Raw genomic sequence first — 18,503 nt, forward strand, 5'->3', positions numbered from 1 at the left:
TACACATGTGCCCTCGTATGTGAATGAATGTATGAATGTAATGAATGAATATAATGATTGAATGATTGAGGACCCACCTCATACAATACAACCATTTAGCTTACAACTTCTACATACATATACATATACATATAATAAATATAACATACAACTAAAGCCTCTCCTCTGCAGCATCTAAAACCTAAAGGTCTCCCTCCTCCTCCTCCTCCAGTAGAGTAATATTTAGTATTGATAAAATGGTAGATACTTCCGATCTCCTACCAAAGACTCCAAGGTACTTGAAGGTGCCCTTGATTATTTTGAATGCCATCCTATGGGTATGTATTAGTAATATTAGTATTAGTATTAGTTATAGTAATAGTACATTAAACTAACTCACTCAATCACATTACTATCTACCTATCTATATTAATAAATAGGTACTAGGACTGGTATTGGTTATTTGTGGTGGCATTGCCTTGTCACAACTGTCACATTTGAATGACATACTCAATGTATCATTGCCAGCGGGCATTATTGTCATTGGTGTGTTCTTCATGGTGCTCACCATTGTTGGTTGCGTCGTTGCCTACAGAGAGAAGCTGGTCGGCCTTGTGTTCTACACAATCTTCCTGCTGGTTCTCTTGGTGTGTCTGATCGGTGTCGGTGGTGGCGCCTTCTCCTACCGCAACAATGCCGCCGAGCCATTGGGCATTGCCTGGAACAAGTCGACCGAGGACGAGCGCAAGTTTGCCGAGAACTACTTCAAGTGCTGCTGCTGGAACCAGGATGTCAACTCCTGTGGCCCCGCCTGCATGTCCAACTCCACTGGCACCAACGAGAGAAACGCCACCTCTGACTACCCATACTGCAAGGGTGTCATTGTCGACTTTGTCATGAAGAACATGTACATTGCTGGTGCTGCCGGTGTCACTGTCGGTGTCATCGAGTTCATCTCCATGCTGTTCGCGCTGTTCTTGATCGTCAGAATCTGCCGCAACCCAAGACCAAAGTCATACGATTAATATTTCCAAGCGTCGTCGTCGTCCCAAAGACCGTCCTTCCATCCCACACACATCATTGATTGGATTGCTGGACAACAACAACACAACACCATTATGTTAAATCACAACACCAAATAACCATATACAACAAAGTAATAATAATAATAAGATATATTAGAGATAACCAAAACAACAAACAACAATGATAGGTCCCTGCCTCACTTACTCCCCATTCATTCAATGGATGGATGGACATGTTCCAGGGCCTCTTCTTAAACAACTTCCAATAACACCTCTGTTTGAAATCTAATCAAATAAAGACCCAACACAGTAATCTTTCCATCAACTTGTATGACTGGTCTTTTGATCATTTGATCTTCGTCATCAACAACATCATCATCATTAACTGACACTTACTTATTTGGTTAGTTTAAGCATCTTAGGTGTAGGACGAGATTACATAGATACACAGAGAGGACGGAGAGGAGGAGTCAAAGGTCAGAATGATCGCGAACCTATTCGGAATATGTTATTATTATTGTGGAGTCAAAACTGGATATTTGAGCGTGTGCAAGGTCAAAGAGGGCACTTTGGTGGGCCATGTATGAGAGTTTTGTGCCCACGATCACTTCAAGTGTGTACCGATGATGGACAATCTGTAGGAAAGTTCCAATCTAAATGACAATGAAATTGCTGAAATCGAGGCTTTTGGTGCTGTAAAGGTCCTCCAACCAATTGTTTTGAATTTTTTAAATAATTTTGCAGCTCACCCCTCATCACTAATCACTCATCAATCAGATGGTCCACCTCCTTGCAGGCATCGGCGGCCTTTGCCTAGAGTGGGTGGTAGGGTGATCCGGAATTACTACTACTAAATCTCTACTACCATTACGAAAACAATCAAACAAACAAATAGCAAATCAAACAACAACCTTGTGACATATAGTTAGATATATAGATAGAATATAAATTATAACTTTGTGTTTTACAATACTAAAGTTTAAACATAAGATAGATAGTTAGAGACAAGTGATTGCTTTGACTAAAAGTGATAACAAGTGTGTTTTGTTTGTTTGCGTGTTAAAGACCAACACCATCAGATATTTAATCATTCGTTTCATCATCAATATCGACCACCCCAATCCCAACCCCAACCCCAACAACACAACAACAAGTGTCCACACGTCTCGCCTGTATTTTACAACAATAGCAACAACATAAACAATAACAACAAAGTATTATTTGTACTACATACATATAATATAACATACATATAACTTCGCCACACATAAATAAGTAAAGATGTTTGATTCATGGAAGAACTGGAAGTGGATAAAGTCCTCGAATGATGAGCTGGAGAGCGCGGAGAAGAGGATTATGGAGACCATCACCACTCCATTCGAACAAAAGATGGTCAAGGTTGGAGAGTATCAGATCAACACAATCAAGGCTGGCAAGGGTGAGCCACTGCTTCTTATACATGGTTATGGAGCCGGTGTCGGCTTCTGGTGTGCCAACATAGACTTCCTTGCACAACATTATACAGTAGTATGTAGAGAGATAGAGAGTGTGGTCACCAGATCCAAGACGGGCCTCCTCCTCTAACAATCCAATCAATCAATCAATCAAACATTATAGTATGCTATTGACTTGCTGGGCTTTGGCAGGAGTTCAAGACCTGATGTTTCGGACTTAAAGACAAGTGAGGAGGCTGAGAACCTGTGGATCACATCCATTCATGGATGGTCTGAGCAGGTTGGTCTGGAGAAGTTCAATCTACTCGGTCACTCACTGGGAGGATACATCTCCACCTGTTTCACTCTCAGACATCCAGAGAAGGTAAAGAGCCTTGTATTGGCCGATGCCTGGGGATTCGCAGAGCGTCCATCAAACTATGAAGACAGAATATCACTACCGTACGTATCCCGTGTTTGGACTTGATCAAAGGGGCATGACCAAGTCAAGGACCAAGTTGGACCAGCTCACTAACTCAATCAATCAATCAATAGATTTAAACTACTATTCAAGTTCGTAAGCCCAGAGGTACCTCTAAGCATGCTTAGAACGTTTGGACCATTTGGACAGGACCTTATATATAAATGCCGACAGGATCTCTTGAACAAATTCCAACACATATTCCCAGACGATGGCATGCAGAACAATACAACGCATCCGAATCGCGTTGCTCAATATATATATCATGCCAATGCACGCGAGCCAGCCACTGGCGAGTGCCTCTTTGGTCTGCTGACTCTGCCCTACGGCTGGGCTGCCAACCCGCTGATCAACCGCATCAAGGCCATCCACCCATCGATCGACGTCACTCTCATGTACGGCTCCAACACCTGGATCGATCACAACACTGGCGTCATCCTCAAAGAGAAGATGGACAACATCAAGGACGTTGTCATCATTGAGGACAGCGGCCATCACGTGTACATCGACAACATTAACCAATTCCACTCCTCCATTCTCAAGGCAACGCTGCCAAAGGATCGCCGAGACCAGCTCTTTGCCGATCCAACCAGTTTATAACTAGTTCATCAAGACAATAACTAGTATAAATAAATATGTGATATGTTCAATGAATCAAATGGCAGTCATGATGCCGTATTGTATTGTATTGTGTAGAGTTGAGTTGATTGTCTGTTTGTTGCGTTGGTTTGGTGGATAGGGTACATGAAGAGAGGATGTCTATTCGCTCTCATCGAATGTGTAGTCGTCGCCACTGTCATCAGAGGCAAAGTACTTGAGTTGTGGAAGTGCTCGTCTTGGACGAGTGACCACGTTGAGAGTCGCTACGTCAACGTCTTGAGTATCATCATCGTCGTCATCACTGTCAATGAATGAGTCATCTTCGCTGGCCTTCTTTTTTGTGGTCTTCTTGGTGGTGGCAGCAGCAGCCTTCTTGGTTGTGGCCTTGGGTGCAGCCTTGGACTTGGGCGGGACTGGCTTGGTGACTGTCTCCTTGGTCTTCTTGGCGGGCTGTACAAAGTCCACATCATCATCGTCGTCATCCTTGTCCAGGTCCATTGAATCATCCAGATTGATGGATTGCTGGGCAACCTTGGTAAAGTACGAGTCGATCTTCTTGGCGGTCGTGGTCGTCGTAGGCTCATCATCCTTCTTTCTCTTGCCAGTGGTCTTGGGCTCTGCTGGTGCAACAGCAGCAGCCTTTGTCGTCTTCTTTGCAGGCGCTGGGGGTTCATAGTCGTCATCAGAGTCCTTCTTGGCAGGTTTCCTTGGGGCAGCCTTTCTCTTCTTTGCCTTTGCCAATGTGCCCTTTCCCTTGGATATCTTCCTAAAGTGCTCGCCCTGCTTTCTCAGCTCTGAATCCTCATGGTCTTGTTTCTGTTTGTTTGATTGTTTGGTTGTTAGTCAAGTTGCACTCGTGTGCAGGTCATGCCCGATGCGATAACATACGTCGAGCTCTTCTGTGAGCAAGTCCAAGTCATCCATGTACATCTTGGAGATTGCTGTTGCCTTGGTGGCGTCCAGCTCGGCCTTCTTCTCATCGCGCTCCTTGAGGATCTTTTGAACACGCTCCAGTGTCAAGGACCACAATGGCATCGAGAGGAGATAGTCGTAGCCCTTGGACTCGTTGTCCAACTCCATCTTGTCCTCGCCCTCGTCCTCCTCATTCTCTGACTCGACGGCCAACTCCTCCTCCTCCTTCTCCAACTTGGACTTTTTCAGCTTCGACTTGGCCTTGTTTGAAGCGCTGCCTACAAACTGATCAAACTTCATCTCCTTCAGCTTCTTGATGAGGTCTGTCTTCTTGACGTTGGAGATGATCAACTCCTTGTTGATAACTGCAAGGATGAATCTCGCCTTGTTGGAGAGCCTGCTAAACTCTTCGCCAAGCTTGTCACAGAGGTAGTCCTATATGGTGTACGTGATCATGAGTGTCAGTGATTGATTGATTGAGTGAGTGTGGCGTGCGATTAACTTACCTTTCTCTTCTGATAGTACTGCATACGAAGATCGAAGAAGTACCTGAGGATCTCGATTGGTGTTGCGAACTGTTTGATCTTGCCATTCTCGTCAAACACAGTCATGTTGGTCTCGGCCAGCTTGGACTCGAGCTTGAACACCTTGACAACGTCAAGCTCATCGACAGGCACCACAGTCTCGATAATAAAGTGGATCGAGTCCTCTGTGCCTTGGTTGGACATGGACTTGACGATGGGCTGAGATATCTTGCCTGGCTTTTCATCATCACTCTCGTCGTCGCCCTTCTTCTTGGTCTTTCTGGCCTTGGTCACCTTGGTTGTTGCGACCTTGCCTGCCTTGAAGTCCTTGAGCTTCTTCTTGGTCTCCTTGAGCTTCTGCTTTTGCTCGGGGTCGATCAGATGTTGTATCAGCTCCTTGAAGTCGGCGGTCCAGTACTCGATGGGCAGCTCGGTGATCTCCAAGCGATACTCATCCAGTTTCTTCCAAGTGCCACGCACGACGTAGTTGGATGTCTTGCCACCGACGTACTCGACCGTTCCACGGAAGCCACGGTACCATGGCATGATGGCCGTGGGCTCCTCACCATTGAGCATACGTTTGATGTTCTCAACGAGGTCGCGTGGGTTGTAGCTGGGGATGGTGGACGACCAACCCGTACCAATACCCTTGCTGCCATTGACCAGGATGGTTGGGATGGTGGGCATGTACCATCTGGGCTCGACACGCTTGCCATCGTCGGTCAGCTGTGTGAGCAAAGCGTCGTCCTGCTCGCAAAAGAGGGCACGGGCGATGGTCTGCAACTTGGTCGTGATGTAACGAGGCGCTGACGAATCCTTGCCTCCGTTCAGACGACTGCCAAAGCCACCACCGGGGTAGAGGAAGTTGACGTTGTTCGATCCAACATACTTCTGGGCCATGCCAATGATGGCCTGCGCCAAACTCTGGTCGCCATGATGGTAGGCGCTGTGCTCGCCCACGTATCCAATCAGCTGATCGACCTTGATCTCCTTCTTGAGGTTTCTCTTGAAGCACGAGAACAGGATCTTGCGCTGCGATGTCTTGAGGCCGTCCACCACCGACGGGATCGAACGCTCACAGTCGGCAATCGAGAAGAGGATCAACTCCTTGTCGATAAAGTCTGTGATGCTGACTGACTTGGTGCCGTACTGGTCGAGGTAGGTGCCTGGCGTGAACTCCTCCATCCACTTCTTTCTGTCGTCGGCACGCTTCTTGTTGAAGGCCTTGTCGATGGCGTCGTCGGCCGTCTCGTCCCATGAGAAGTCGATCTTGTGTGACTCGATCTTGCTGAAGTACTCCTTGCCCTCCTCGGGCTTGCTGGTTCCCAGTCCCTTGTAGTACTTGATTTCGTAGCCCTTGGCGCCGTTGTTGGCCTCGCGCCACTTGAGGAACTCGGGGATCGTGAAGAAGCTGATTGGCTTGCTGCCCTTCTTGCTGACCTTGATGATAGGGGTGATGAACTCCACGAGGAAGCCGTCGATCTTGAGGAGCGAGGGCCAGAAGTGGTGCACAAAGTTGATCAGCAGACCCTTGATGTGAGAGCCGTCGTGATCCTGATCAGTCATGATCATCACGTGACCGTAGCGCAGCGACTTGACGTCATCGTACTCCTTGCCATGTTGCAGACCGATGATGGTGGTGAGGTTGTTGATCTCTTCGTTGGCAATCACCGAGCGCTGCTCGACATCGCGCACATTGAGCAACTTTCCCTTGAGCGGGAAGGCACCGTAGTGGTCCCATCCGACAACACTGATTCCTGCGACGGCCAGCGTCTTGGCCGAGTCTCCCTCTGTCAAGATCAGTGTGCAGTCCTCCGAGTGTGCAGTTCCTGCCATATTAGCCTCGTCCAGCTTTGGTATATTAACCTTGCCCTTCTTGACCACTGTGGTCGATCTCTTCATTGCCAGGTCATCCTTATGCTTGGCGTATGATATAATCTGAGCCACGATACCAGACTTGGGGTCGACGACTATGATTGTATGAATGAGTTAGTTGCCGGCGATTGATTGAGTGATGGGCTAGTGATGACATACCTTTCTTGAGGAATATGGCAGATGGATGGCATGTTGAGCCGAATGATGTGATCTTGCTGCTGAGTGTCTCTTTGGTCTGCGAGTCAAAGGCAGGGTTCTCAATCAATGAGTTGACAAAGACAAAGATATGGTTCTTGATGAAGGCCGGCTTGACTTCCATGCCACCCTTGTTTTTCTTGGCGACGGCCTTGCCAATTTCTGTGATGACGTCGCCCAGCGCATGGGTGACGTGCGTGCCTCCCTTGGGCGTACAGATCGAGTTGACAAAGCTGACCTGGTTGGCCTGGCCTTCCATGGACAGGGCGATGGCGATCTCCCAACGTTCGTTGACGCGCTCATAGTAGACCTCGGGCGCATTGTCCACCGACTTGAAGTAGACCTTGATGTAGCTCTTGAAGTCCTTGAACGAGATGTCCTTGCCATTGAGCGTGACCGTCAGGCCTTGGTTGCAGCCGGCCACGTCGTACACACGCTTGGTGAGCAGGGCCACATTGTCGTCGTCGCCCAGACTCAGCATGCCAAACTTGGAGAGGTCGGGATAGAACGTGATCTGTGTGTAGTCGGTCTTCTTTGTGTATTTGGTCTTGACTGGCTCATTCTTTGACTTGAGGTTGTTCTTGAACGTCTGCTGGAACAGGAAGCCATTGTCGGCGTCGGCGCACTCCACATCGAACCGCGTCGAGAAGGCGTTGGCCAGCTTGGCGCCAAAGCCGTTCCTACCACCGGCCAGACGCTTCTCCGTGTCGTCGTAGTTGGAGCTGGTCAACAGATGGCCAAAGATGAGCTCGGGCACGAGCATCTTCTCCTTCTTGTGCATCTCGACGGGGATGCCCGGACCGTCGTTCCAGACGGATATGCGGTTGGTGGCCACGTCGATCTCGACGGCGATCTTCTTCATCTTCTTCTTGCCTTCGGGCACGGGGCGCTGGAGGTTGTCGGCGGCATTCACCAGGATCTCGTCAAAGATCTTGTAGAGGCCGGGTACAAAGGTGGTCTTGCGCTTGACCATGCGCTCGTCCTCCCAGATCCACAGCTCCTCCTCTTGCTTCTCGGTCGAGCCGATGTAGGTATCGGGACGCAGCAGGATCTGATCGAGCAGCTCCATCTTTTGGTAGGTCTCTTCGACCGTCTTGTTCTTGCCCTTGGTGATGTTGACCTTTGGTTGTGGCTTTGGTGGTGCGTCATCTTCGTCGTCATCCACTATAAATGTATCGTCATCATCATCAACTGCCGTCTTCTTCTTTGTTGTTGTCGTGGTCTTCTTGGCTGCTGGTGCTCTCTTCTTCTTTGGAGCGGCATCTTCATCCTCATCATCTTCATCCACTGCCTTCTTCTTTCTTGTTGTTGTGGTTGTGGCCTTCTTTGCAGCAGCAGCAGGTTTCTTTGTTGCAGCTGACGTTGTCTTCTTAGCTGCTGGTGCCTTCCTCTTCTTTGGTTTCTCATCCTCGCTCACATAATCATCTTCACTCTCCTCATCTGAGGATGGTGACCAATCTTCATCGTCCGACATATTAATATATTATATAATGTATATAAGTATATAAGTATGTATATGTATGTATAAGTAATATCTGTTCTTCTGACTATATTGACAATAAGTTGAGGGACTATTCATTGTCTTCCACGAACTATTATTAGCGCGCCAACTTTCAAATAGGGTTATCTTGTTAAAACTTTGAAGTTCAAATAATTACAATTCAATTTATGGGTTTGGACAACATTGACATTGAATGATCTTCAAACTAGTCATTCTTCATTTATTTATTTACACTTGTACATATACATAACATATACATATATATATTAGCGTTACAAAGATGGATTTCACCTTATTACTATGGTTAGTAGTGTTAGTAATCACCTCAATATTAGTATTCTTTGGAGTCTTTAGTGTAAGTCATCACTCTGCTTACTCGCTCACTCACTCATTCAACCAACGACATGACATGTTGATTGATTGACTGATTGATTGATCGATCACTGACTACATATTAACAAACATGAATGTTGTAGATCGTTGCATTGACAGACTTGGAGTCAGACTTGGTAAACCCAGTGGACTTGGCGAGGAGATTGAACCCTATATTCAAGTTGGAGAATATCATTCACTCAGTGTTGTCAGTGATACTATTGATACACTTTAATATATATCTTATACTTTGGAATCTGCCATTGGTCGTTATGCATATAATGTGGTACACCAATGATCAACATCGAGTCTTTGCAACAGAGATATTCCGTGTGTTGCCAGTCTACAAGAAGCGATATACTCTAAAGACTGCATTCTATATTGTATCATTCTTTATATATTTATATTGGTAAGTACCAGGTGATTATGAACATCCATCCTCCTTCGCTCACATGATCATCAGTGTCTGACCATCATCCCTTTGATCCCTCACAGTCTCATCCATCACCTGGTAAAGAACTATGGCGACTCAAACAACAGGAGTAACATACCTTTATATTAAATAGTGATATCTGTATATATATTTATATTAGATGGTCTTGGACACTCAACCAATCATGCATACATTCATTCTTTCTTTGATGATCAAGATATCAGATTGGACATTTAAATAATATAATTATTCCAGATGTCTGATCATGAATTAATATTTAATTCTTTCATTCTTTCATTTACCATTCCAACTTATGTATATATAAGTATAAAGATAGATAATCAATGACCAAGACCATGTCTTCATCCACAATACCAAGTCTCGACTCATTGCTCAATGAAATGGATGCCACTTCAGCATTGAACTCCTTTAGAAATGAACTTGGACAAAGTGATTGGAGAATACAATTCTTTAATTATTATTATGACTTGATGAATGGTAAGAATGATTCCACTACCAAGCAATTAATAGAGTATCAACCAATATTGAAGTATAAAAGTATTAGTAATATGAAGATGGTAAACGATGTCTTGTTTCAAATAAATATAGCTCCAAGTTTTCAATATTACCAAGTTCAAGACAATACTTGAATCAATCCATAAATTCGTTAAATATCTCCAAGAGGATGATGAACAATTGTTAGTTGCACTAAACAATCTACATGATATACTACAAAGTCATCCAAGTCAAGTAATCTCAAATAGATATACATTAACTTATCAATCTACAATGTGCCAAGTCAAGACTACTCAAACATCTTCATTCAATGGCAAGGTCAATGATTCGAAAAGACACTGATTCATTCAAGTCTGAGATAATATCAATCAATACAATGTTCAATCCACCTACTACCTCTTCTTCATTGGTTGAGCATGAGAAGATTGAAGAGACCATTCGTCAACATTATTTGTCCAAGCCAACTATTCAAACTCAAGAGATACTGACATCTAAGATTGAAACATTGATCAATCATTCAACTTTGATTCTTCATCATTGTCCATCCAATCAATCAACATTGGAACCATGATATACTTCATTAAATATATGTTCTAACCTTGATATTACCACTTGTGTCCGAGGGCGAGGGTGAGGGCAATGGTTGAGTGAAATGATGTTGAGTAAGTACCATGACTTGGACTTGTATTGGATATTTTATTATGTTGCCAGAGGCGGATGGATGGATGGTTGGTCATTCAGAGTTGAATAGATCTTATTCTATACAACGAAAGAAGAAGCCAGGCTTCTTCTCGTCCACGCTAGTACTATCATGTTGTTGTTGTTGTTAAATACAGATTGATGTTGTTATGATGTTGTTGTGATTGATGTGATTGATGTGATTGATTGAATAATGTTGATTGATTGTTGACTCCCGCACGCGCGCGAACACATCTTAACCAAAGAGTGCCTTTGAGATTGAACCCCAGCCCCAGTTCTGGTTGGCAGGCTTGGCATTGTCGGTGGATGTGCCGAAAGAGACGATGGAGTTCCAGCTCCAGTTGGACTTCTTGGAGGAGTTTGTGTTGCCACCGTTGATCTCGGGCAGGTAGTCGGGCGAGTTGTCCACCTCCTCTTGACCATCGATCATGAGCGATGCCTGCAGACCGAGTGTGTATCTGATGGCTGCCTTGATCTCGTCGGAGCCGATAGTGCAGCGGATGGTGGCCTGGTAGGTGTGCAGGTCGATCATGAACGAGATGATGCCCTTGGTCTTGAGCAGACACTCCTCAACCTGCTTCTTCAGGGCCTCGGTGTTCATGCCCTTGATGAAGAAGATCAGAGTCTTGGCGTTGGAGGCGGCGCCGTTGGGTACGCGGTGCTGGGAGCCGCCGGCAAACTTGTCGCCGACCAGCATGGAGAACGATGTCTGGAGCTTGACGGGGGCGGGCGCGGCGTGGAACGTAGTGGAGGAGGTAGGTGGTGTCTGAGGTTCCAGCTGGGCGACAATAGCGCTAGATTGTGTTCTGATGGTGTTGTTGTTTGTGGTGGTGTCGTTGTCGTCGGTGGAGGTGGTGGCCAACTTCTTGAGGCCAGACATGAGACCAGGCTCCTTAAGCATCAGTGGACGGTTGTTATCGTTCTGGGCCAACAGACCGAGTGTGTCGAGTGTGGTCGATACGACGGCCTCCTCTGTCGATGACAAAAACATGACCAAAGCTGGCAAACAGCCTTGGTCCTTAACGATGAACTCTCTGTGATCTGGATCCAATGAGAGTGTATGCAACTGTTGAACGACTGCTAGTGATCCCATCCTATATATTCTATATCTATCTATCTATCTATCTAACTATTATATGTATGTATGTATGTATCTGTAACTGTATCTGATTCTAAGTCGCTCGCTCAATCACTCACTCATTCAACCTTCAACTTGGTTAACTCTTTCTCTGTTTGTTTGTTTGTGAAAGTATAATATATTAACTCAATACAATCTTTTACTTTGGCACATGGGCTGTACTCACTCTCACTCATGCGACCAAATCATTCCAAGCGTTGTTTAACTGTTGTAAAAGGTTTCAAATTCAAATTTTCAAATTTTGGCGCGTGACAATTTGGATGAATCAAACCTCCATAAACCATAAATGTAAATATTAATTTTTAATTAATTGGATGATTGTCCATGGTAATGATATTGATATAGGTGATGATGTTTGATTGTTGTACATAATGTGATGGTTTGGTAATTGTACATATTGAGGTGATGTCATTCAACTTGCGAATGTAAACATCATGGTTGGATCTGCCAACCATCAATTTCTTGAGATGAAATGTATTCACATTGGGAACAGTCTTGATCAATAATCTAATGTCCTTGAGTGCACGAATGGTCGATAAATGCTTATATCCCATCACCAACACCAATTCCAGATGATTGAGTTTGCTGTCATTTGGCTTCACTTTGATCCATGATATGTTGTAAACCGAGTCGATGGTGAGTGTGGCCAGGGTGGCAGGCATGCTTTCCATGTCCAATTGATGATTACTCAATGTTAAATGTTTGAGTGCACTAGGATATTGATCGATCTTATAATCATTTAGCGGTTGTCTAATGTGTAGTGAAGTCAATGATTGAGGTAGCACACCGGGTACGACGTCACCATCATGTCTCGTGCCAAGTGTAAGCTCTGTGAGTGAGTCTGGGATCACACCAGGTATGAGTGGACTTCGAAATCCAAGCCTCATCCTCAGACTCTTGAGTGTGCGAGGCAACGCGCCCACCTCAATATCGCAAGCCTGTGTATTCTCTACGATGTCCAACTCGGTCAACGAGGGCGGCAGCATGCCTGGCTTGATGACCATGCCATTGTCATCCTCATCACCATCGCCTTCGCAAAGGACCAGTGTCTTGAGGCCAGAGGGAAGTAGTGGCAATCCACTTCTATTGACGGAACTTAGTGAAGTGAGTGAGGCTGGGAGACTGCCTGCCTCAAGCTGGAGTGATGATGGACGATATATCGACGACTTGAGTGTGCGCAATGATGATGGGAGTGTGCCTGCCTTGATCAAATGGCTCGTGTACTCCCCAAGTATCACTAGTTCCGTGAGCGATTGGGGCAGCACACCAGACTTGAGCGGGCTATCAAAGTAAAATCCAAGAATTAACGATGTTAGACTGTTTGGAAACATTCCAATGTAGAGGTTCTGAGATGTGTGATCTGGCAGAATGAGTGTGCCCAGTGCGCTCAAAGTCGATAGCTTGAGACTGTCGTAGGGTTCATTAAAGAACCCACCCAGGTCCAGCCATGTGAGGGCTGGGGGGAGGGCAAGAGGCTGGTCAAACTCATTGCCCATGTCCAGAGTGAGCAGTGATTGAGGTAGCACATCTTTCGCAATAGCTCTGTCATACCTATTGCCAAATGAGAGACTGGTGAGTGACTGGGGCAGAATATCCTTCTCGATGGGCTGATTAAAGTCTTCGCCAAACGTGAGAGTGAGTAGTGATCGCGGTAGTATATTGATGGCCATCGATGGAAGAGGTTGATTGTAATGGTCGCCAAAGGATATGGAGGTTATCATCAGGGGCAGGCATCCAGGCTGGAGTTGTTGATTCCATGATTGACCAAATGTCAGTTGTTGTTGTTGTTGTGATTCGAAGCATGCCGGATTATGTTCATAATCAATAACATTGTTGATTTCAAGATGTGTCTTGCTGAGTGCCAGTGTTGGTATCTGTAGCGAGGACAATATCGAGAATAGTCTCTTGTTTGTCAAACACAAACAAGCTGCATCCAATACACTGTCAACGTGACCAATGATCACTTTTAGTACGATCGTTGGTAGGTCATCCATAAAATATATATCTCTTTGATTGATCTGATCGATATGTTATGTTGTGTTGAAAGTGATCGATTGTAGTTATTGTGATCACACCATCAAGAATGTGTGTGATCCATCAATCAATCAAATTCCATGTTCCTTCTGCACAATAATAAAATCTTTGAAGTTGAGCTTTGAACCGATCATGTGATGCCAACTTTGTTCAACCAACCAACCAACAAGATCGTTCGATTCTCTGTGAGAATGAGAGGTGAATACTGCGTTTGTCAACATTGGAGATGCACACACTGGGACTTGTGTGAAAGGCGCACCTCGACTGTTGATAAACGCAGCTCGAACGATGTTACTAGTGATCATTACAGGTCATCTGGTAGTTTTCGCCTCAACCTTGCAAGTACAAAAATCATTCTCGCTGTCTGTCTGCCCTGTCTGTCAAATCTGTCTGTTTGTCTGTCAACTCTGTCTGTCTTTCTCTAATTTGTGATTAGTCTTGTCGCAAGCTTGATATTGAATGAGTAGACTAAAGGGACTCATCAAACATCTACTATTACAATTCGCTCGTTAACTTCATTCATTCCTTCATTCGTTCATTCTACATACATTGATTCATTCATTCATTCGTTAATTCGTCATTCATTCATTCATTCGTTCGTTCATTCGTCATTCATTCATTCGTTCATTCGATCATTCGATCATTCGACAATTCGCATCGTCTAATTTCTTCTCATTCATTCCCTCTGTCTGACATTGAGTAAGGTTTAACCTCGCAAGACAAGCCAATCTTTGTTGTGTCGCATTGATTCAAGAGGGATCATTTTGAAATGTTGTTGTTGTTGTTGTTAATTGTGATCGATAATACCTATGTCTGCAACAGTATCATGGTGGCAAGCATTTGATATTCAACATGGTGAGTAAGAGACATCAACAAACACTTGAGCTGCTACCAACTAACAGACTAACTAACTAACTAACAGACTAACCAGACTAACGAACCATTGTACTAACTAACTAGACTAACTAACTAACAAGATGGATTTAGGAGAGTAATGAATGTATGTAAAGAGAATATATGTATTTGTTTATTGTTATTATCTCTATTAGAGAAACAACTACAAATGATTTCAAATGCACATCACTCTGTCAAGTCGTTCACGGGTGCGAGTGCACAACAACATACACAAACAACAATAAACACAAGGTTTGTACACGTTCCCAAACATAAACATAAACATAAATATCTGTTTTAACTTTACTTTATCTTTGAAGCGAGGAGATACATCGCGTTGGGCCACTCAATCTGGGAACCACTTGTGACTCACCCTTCCTACCCATCCTCCACTGCCATTACATTAGCCTACCTGCCTATCTACCCCGCCGGCGTCATTCATCTCTTATCTTATCACTTTAGCTTAGCCAGCCTCCAACATAATGTACATTGGCATCATCATTCATCTCACCCTCATGGCTGCATGCATTGGTCAACTTGCTCTCTCTCTAACTCTTTAGTTCTGCGACCATTCCATCGTCCATGCCACGATCAGTGAATGAAACAGGGTGGTACTGCTATCCGCGAGGCTTCCAAATTTGGAACATCACGGGTCATCATTCTTTCATTCAATCAATCAACCAGAGACAGCGGCAGTCATTCAATCTATCAATCAATCAATCACTCAAGTGTGGCGCATAGGGTGCCCTCCCTGGCTTTGGCGGCCCGTTGTCTACCCGATCCAATCAATGTCTTATTAACTAATTCACTCTATCACTCACTCATTCTTGAGCTTGGAGCTCGAGTTCTGTTCATTTCAGTTCAGTTCAAGTTCAAGAGAGTGTGTGACCGTTAGTTTGGCTTGGCTCCGTTGCCCCTGACCTGGCCACAACTCGATCGCATGTTGTGTTTATATAGTCATTGGATATTGTTGTCAACAAGTTAGGTTAGGTGGTACTTAATGGGTTAGATGTGTGTCGCTAGGCTGGACAGGCCAGTCTTTGCAAGCTCTGACTTGCGTGCACGAGGAAGAGCATTTAGGTAGGAATGTGGAAGGTAGAGTGAGGGACGATGGCTATAAATTGGACATCATTTGGCTTGCATTCTGGATCATTCTTTAACCAACCTACCTCTACTTACCTCAAACAAATAATAATAATAATTAGAATATAAATAATGCCAGCCACCGCTACCAATCTAGGCTTCCCACGCATGGGAGAGAACCGTGAGTTGAAGAAATTAGTGGAGACTTATTGGGAGGGCAAGCTTGATGTCCACGAGTTGCTGGCACAGTCCAAGGAGCTGCGCGCCATCCATTGGAAGCTCCAGCGTGATGCCGGCATCACCCTGATCCCCAGCAACGACTTCTCCTTCTACGACCAGATCCTCGACCATCTCTTGTTGTTTGGTGCCATCCCACCTCGCTACAAAGTGGTCGTTGACTCGGAGCCAGCCCTCACCGCCAAAGACGACCCAGCCATCCACGGCCTAAAGACCTACTTTGCCATGGGCCGCGGCTACCAGACTGCCAAGGCTGCCGCTGAAGCCTCGTCCTCAACCGCCGGTACCGCATTCGGTTCTGCCCACGTTGATTGTAACACCAAGATCGACGTGAGCTCGATGGAGATGAAGAAATGGTTCGACACCAACTATCACAACATCGTGCCAGAGTTTGCCCATGACCAGCAGTTTGCCCTCGCCCCACACCCCAAGCCACTACGCGAGTACCTTGAGGCCAAGCAGTTGGGCATCGAGACCAGACCCGTCCTGCTCGGTCCACTGACATTCCTGTTGCTTGGCAAGTCCGGAGACCATGCCACACCATACAAGACACGCTTCGACAGCATTGTCCATTTGGACAAGTTGCTGCCACTCTACGAGCAGCTCGCCCAGCAGTTGGCCGCGGCCGGTGTCCAACACATCCAATTCGATGAGCCCATCCTCTGTCTGGACTTGATCAAGGACAGTGAGGTGCACCGTGAACAGCTGCTCAAGGCTCTTGAGACCTCGTACAACCGTATCCGCCAAGCATGCCCATCTATCAAGTTGCAGTTGACCACCTACTTTGGTGAACTCCGTGAGAACTTTGCCCTCCTCAAGACCCTGCCCATCAACTCCCTCCACATCGACTGCGTTCGTGGTACCCACGACCAAGTCCTCAGCATTGCCAAGGACCTCCCTGCCACATGGTCGCTCTCCATTGGTATGTATCTCATCACTCATTCAATCACGCCCATCACTCAATATCTAACTCGATCATTCATTCAATCAATCAACTAAAAGGTGTGATCGATGGAAGAAACATCTGGAAGTCCGACTACAAGGCCAAGGTGGCCATTATTAAGGAGGTCGTTGCTGTGCTTGGAAATGACCGTGTCCTCATTGGACCATCATGCTCGTTGCTCCACTCACCACACTCGTTGAAACGTGAGGCCGGAAAGGTCCGCACTGAGGTGCTTGACTGGCTGGCCTTTGCCGTCGAGAAGTTGGACGAGATCGTGTTCCTCACCGCTGCCACCAACGCGGAGTTTGACCTGGCCAAGGACGCCAACCTCCTCGCTAAATACGAGGCCAACCAAGCCTCGATCCAACGCCGTTCAGTCTCGCCACTGATCCACAACGATGCCGTCAAGCAACGTGTTGCCAACCTCACCCCAGATATGTTCACTCGTTCGACCAAGTACCCACAGCGCCGCATCGCCCAGCGCGCCCGTCTGACCACCCTGCCCGACCTGTTCCCAACAACGACCATCGGCTCGTTCCCACAGACTCGTGAGGTTCGTCTGGCACGCAACCAACTCAAGTCTGGCAAGATGACCCAGAGTGCCTACGACGAGTTCATCAACGAGGAGACCAAGAAGTGCATCCAGTTCCAGGAGCAGTGTGGCTTGGACATCCTTGTGCACGGAGAGTTCGAGCGCACAGACATGGTCGAGTACTTTGGTGAGCACCTCGACGGCTACGTGTTCACCTCGTTCGGCTGGGTCCAGTCGTACGGCAGTCGTTGCGTCAAGCCACCCATCATCTTTGGTGATGTCTCGCGTCCACACCCCATGACCGTTGCCTACTCCACCTACGCACAGTCGCTCACCAAGCTGCCAATGAAGGGCATGCTCACCGGTCCCGTCACCATCCTGCAATGGTCGTTCGTTCGTGATGACCAGCCCCGCTCACAGACCTGCTTCCAGATTGGTCTGGCCATCCGTGATGAGGTGCTAGACTTGGAGCGCGCAGGCATTGCCTGCATCCAGATTGACGAGGCTGCCGTTCGTGAAGGCCTGCCCCTGCGCATTGCTGACTGGGACGACTACTTCAGATGGGCCATCGACTCGTTCTTGCTTGCTTCGTGTGGCGTGCGTGACGACACTCAGATCCACTCACACATGTGCTACAGTGACTTCAACGACATGTTCACATCGATCCAGCGCATGGATGCCGACGTGCTTACCATCGAGAACTCCAAGTCCGACCTGAAGCTGCTACGTGCCTTTGAGCAGTATGGCTATGCCAACGAGATTGGACCAGGCCTGTACGATATCCACAGCCCAAGAATACCAACAGTTGACGAGATGTCTGAGCGTGTTCAACAGATGCTCAAGTACATCCCATTGGAGTTGATCTGGGTCAACCCAGACTGTGGACTCAAGACACGTGGATGGAATGAGACCAAGGCTGCACTTGCCAACATGGTCGAGGTTGCCAAGCAGCTGAGGGCCAAGTACCAACAAAAGTAATGTCGTTCAATAAACGTTAGATGTCTGTCACAATGTACGTTAGGGCGAGGTCGAGAGCGAGGGTAAGAATGAATGAATGGTTGTCCCTTATAAAGTGTAAAGGGTATGTAGGTTTTTAA

The 18,503-nt window shown here is 46.2% G+C and overlaps 7 protein-coding genes across 7 annotated transcripts; 4 read left to right on the top strand and 3 right to left on the bottom strand.

The window, feature by feature from the left end:
* Positions 1 to 236: 236 nt before the first annotated feature.
* Positions 237 to 1,004, top strand: SAMD00019534_079560 (hypothetical protein; the record flags this gene model as incomplete). Its single annotated transcript, XM_012896996.1, has 2 exons — positions 237 to 317; positions 420 to 1,004. The coding sequence occupies 2 exons, from the start codon at positions 237 to 239 to the stop codon at positions 1,002 to 1,004; spliced, it is 666 nt and encodes a 221-aa protein (XP_012752450.1).
* Positions 1,005 to 2,285: 1,281 nt separating this feature from the next.
* On the top strand, positions 2,286 to 3,518 carry SAMD00019534_079570 (hypothetical protein; the record flags this gene model as incomplete). Its single annotated transcript, XM_012896997.1, has 3 exons — positions 2,286 to 2,531; positions 2,622 to 2,899; positions 2,993 to 3,518. 3 exons carry the CDS (start codon positions 2,286 to 2,288, stop codon positions 3,516 to 3,518), a joined length of 1,050 nt encoding a protein of 349 aa, XP_012752451.1.
* Positions 3,519 to 3,677: 159 nt separating this feature from the next.
* SAMD00019534_079580 (hypothetical protein) lies at positions 3,678 to 8,498 on the bottom strand (the record flags this gene model as incomplete). The annotated part of the gene is made up of 4 exons (XM_012896998.1): positions 3,678 to 4,334; positions 4,407 to 4,865; positions 4,937 to 6,924; positions 6,989 to 8,498. The coding sequence occupies 4 exons, from the start codon at positions 8,496 to 8,498 to the stop codon at positions 3,678 to 3,680; spliced, it is 4,614 nt and encodes a 1,537-aa protein (XP_012752452.1).
* Positions 8,499 to 8,805: 307 nt separating this feature from the next.
* Positions 8,806 to 9,307, top strand: SAMD00019534_079590 (hypothetical protein; the record flags this gene model as incomplete). The annotated part of the gene is made up of 2 exons (XM_012896999.1): positions 8,806 to 8,880; positions 9,002 to 9,307. Coding segments are annotated over 2 exons (381 nt in total), but the record flags the coding sequence as incomplete, so codon positions are not given.
* Positions 9,308 to 10,780: 1,473 nt separating this feature from the next.
* SAMD00019534_079600 (hypothetical protein) lies at positions 10,781 to 11,662 on the bottom strand (the record flags this gene model as incomplete). The annotated part of the gene is made up of 1 exon (XM_012897000.1): positions 10,781 to 11,662. A coding segment is annotated over one exon (882 nt), but the record flags the coding sequence as incomplete, so codon positions are not given.
* A 323-nt stretch (positions 11,663 to 11,985) lies between these two features.
* SAMD00019534_079610 (hypothetical protein) lies at positions 11,986 to 13,677 on the bottom strand (the record flags this gene model as incomplete). The annotated part of the gene is made up of 1 exon (XM_012897001.1): positions 11,986 to 13,677. One exon carries the CDS (start codon positions 13,675 to 13,677, stop codon positions 11,986 to 11,988), a length of 1,692 nt encoding a protein of 563 aa, XP_012752455.1.
* A 2,149-nt stretch (positions 13,678 to 15,826) lies between these two features.
* On the top strand, positions 15,827 to 18,384 carry SAMD00019534_079620 (hypothetical protein; the record flags this gene model as incomplete). Its single annotated transcript, XM_012897002.1, has 2 exons — positions 15,827 to 16,853; positions 16,934 to 18,384. The coding sequence occupies 2 exons, from the start codon at positions 15,827 to 15,829 to the stop codon at positions 18,382 to 18,384; spliced, it is 2,478 nt and encodes an 825-aa protein (XP_012752456.1).
* Positions 18,385 to 18,503: the final 119 nt, after the last annotated feature.

Source organism: Acytostelium subglobosum, assembly GCF_000787575.1.
Source record: "Acytostelium subglobosum LB1 DNA, scaffold: scaffold16, whole genome shotgun sequence".
Lineage (NCBI taxonomy): Eukaryota > Evosea > Eumycetozoa > Acytosteliales > Acytosteliaceae > Acytostelium > Acytostelium subglobosum.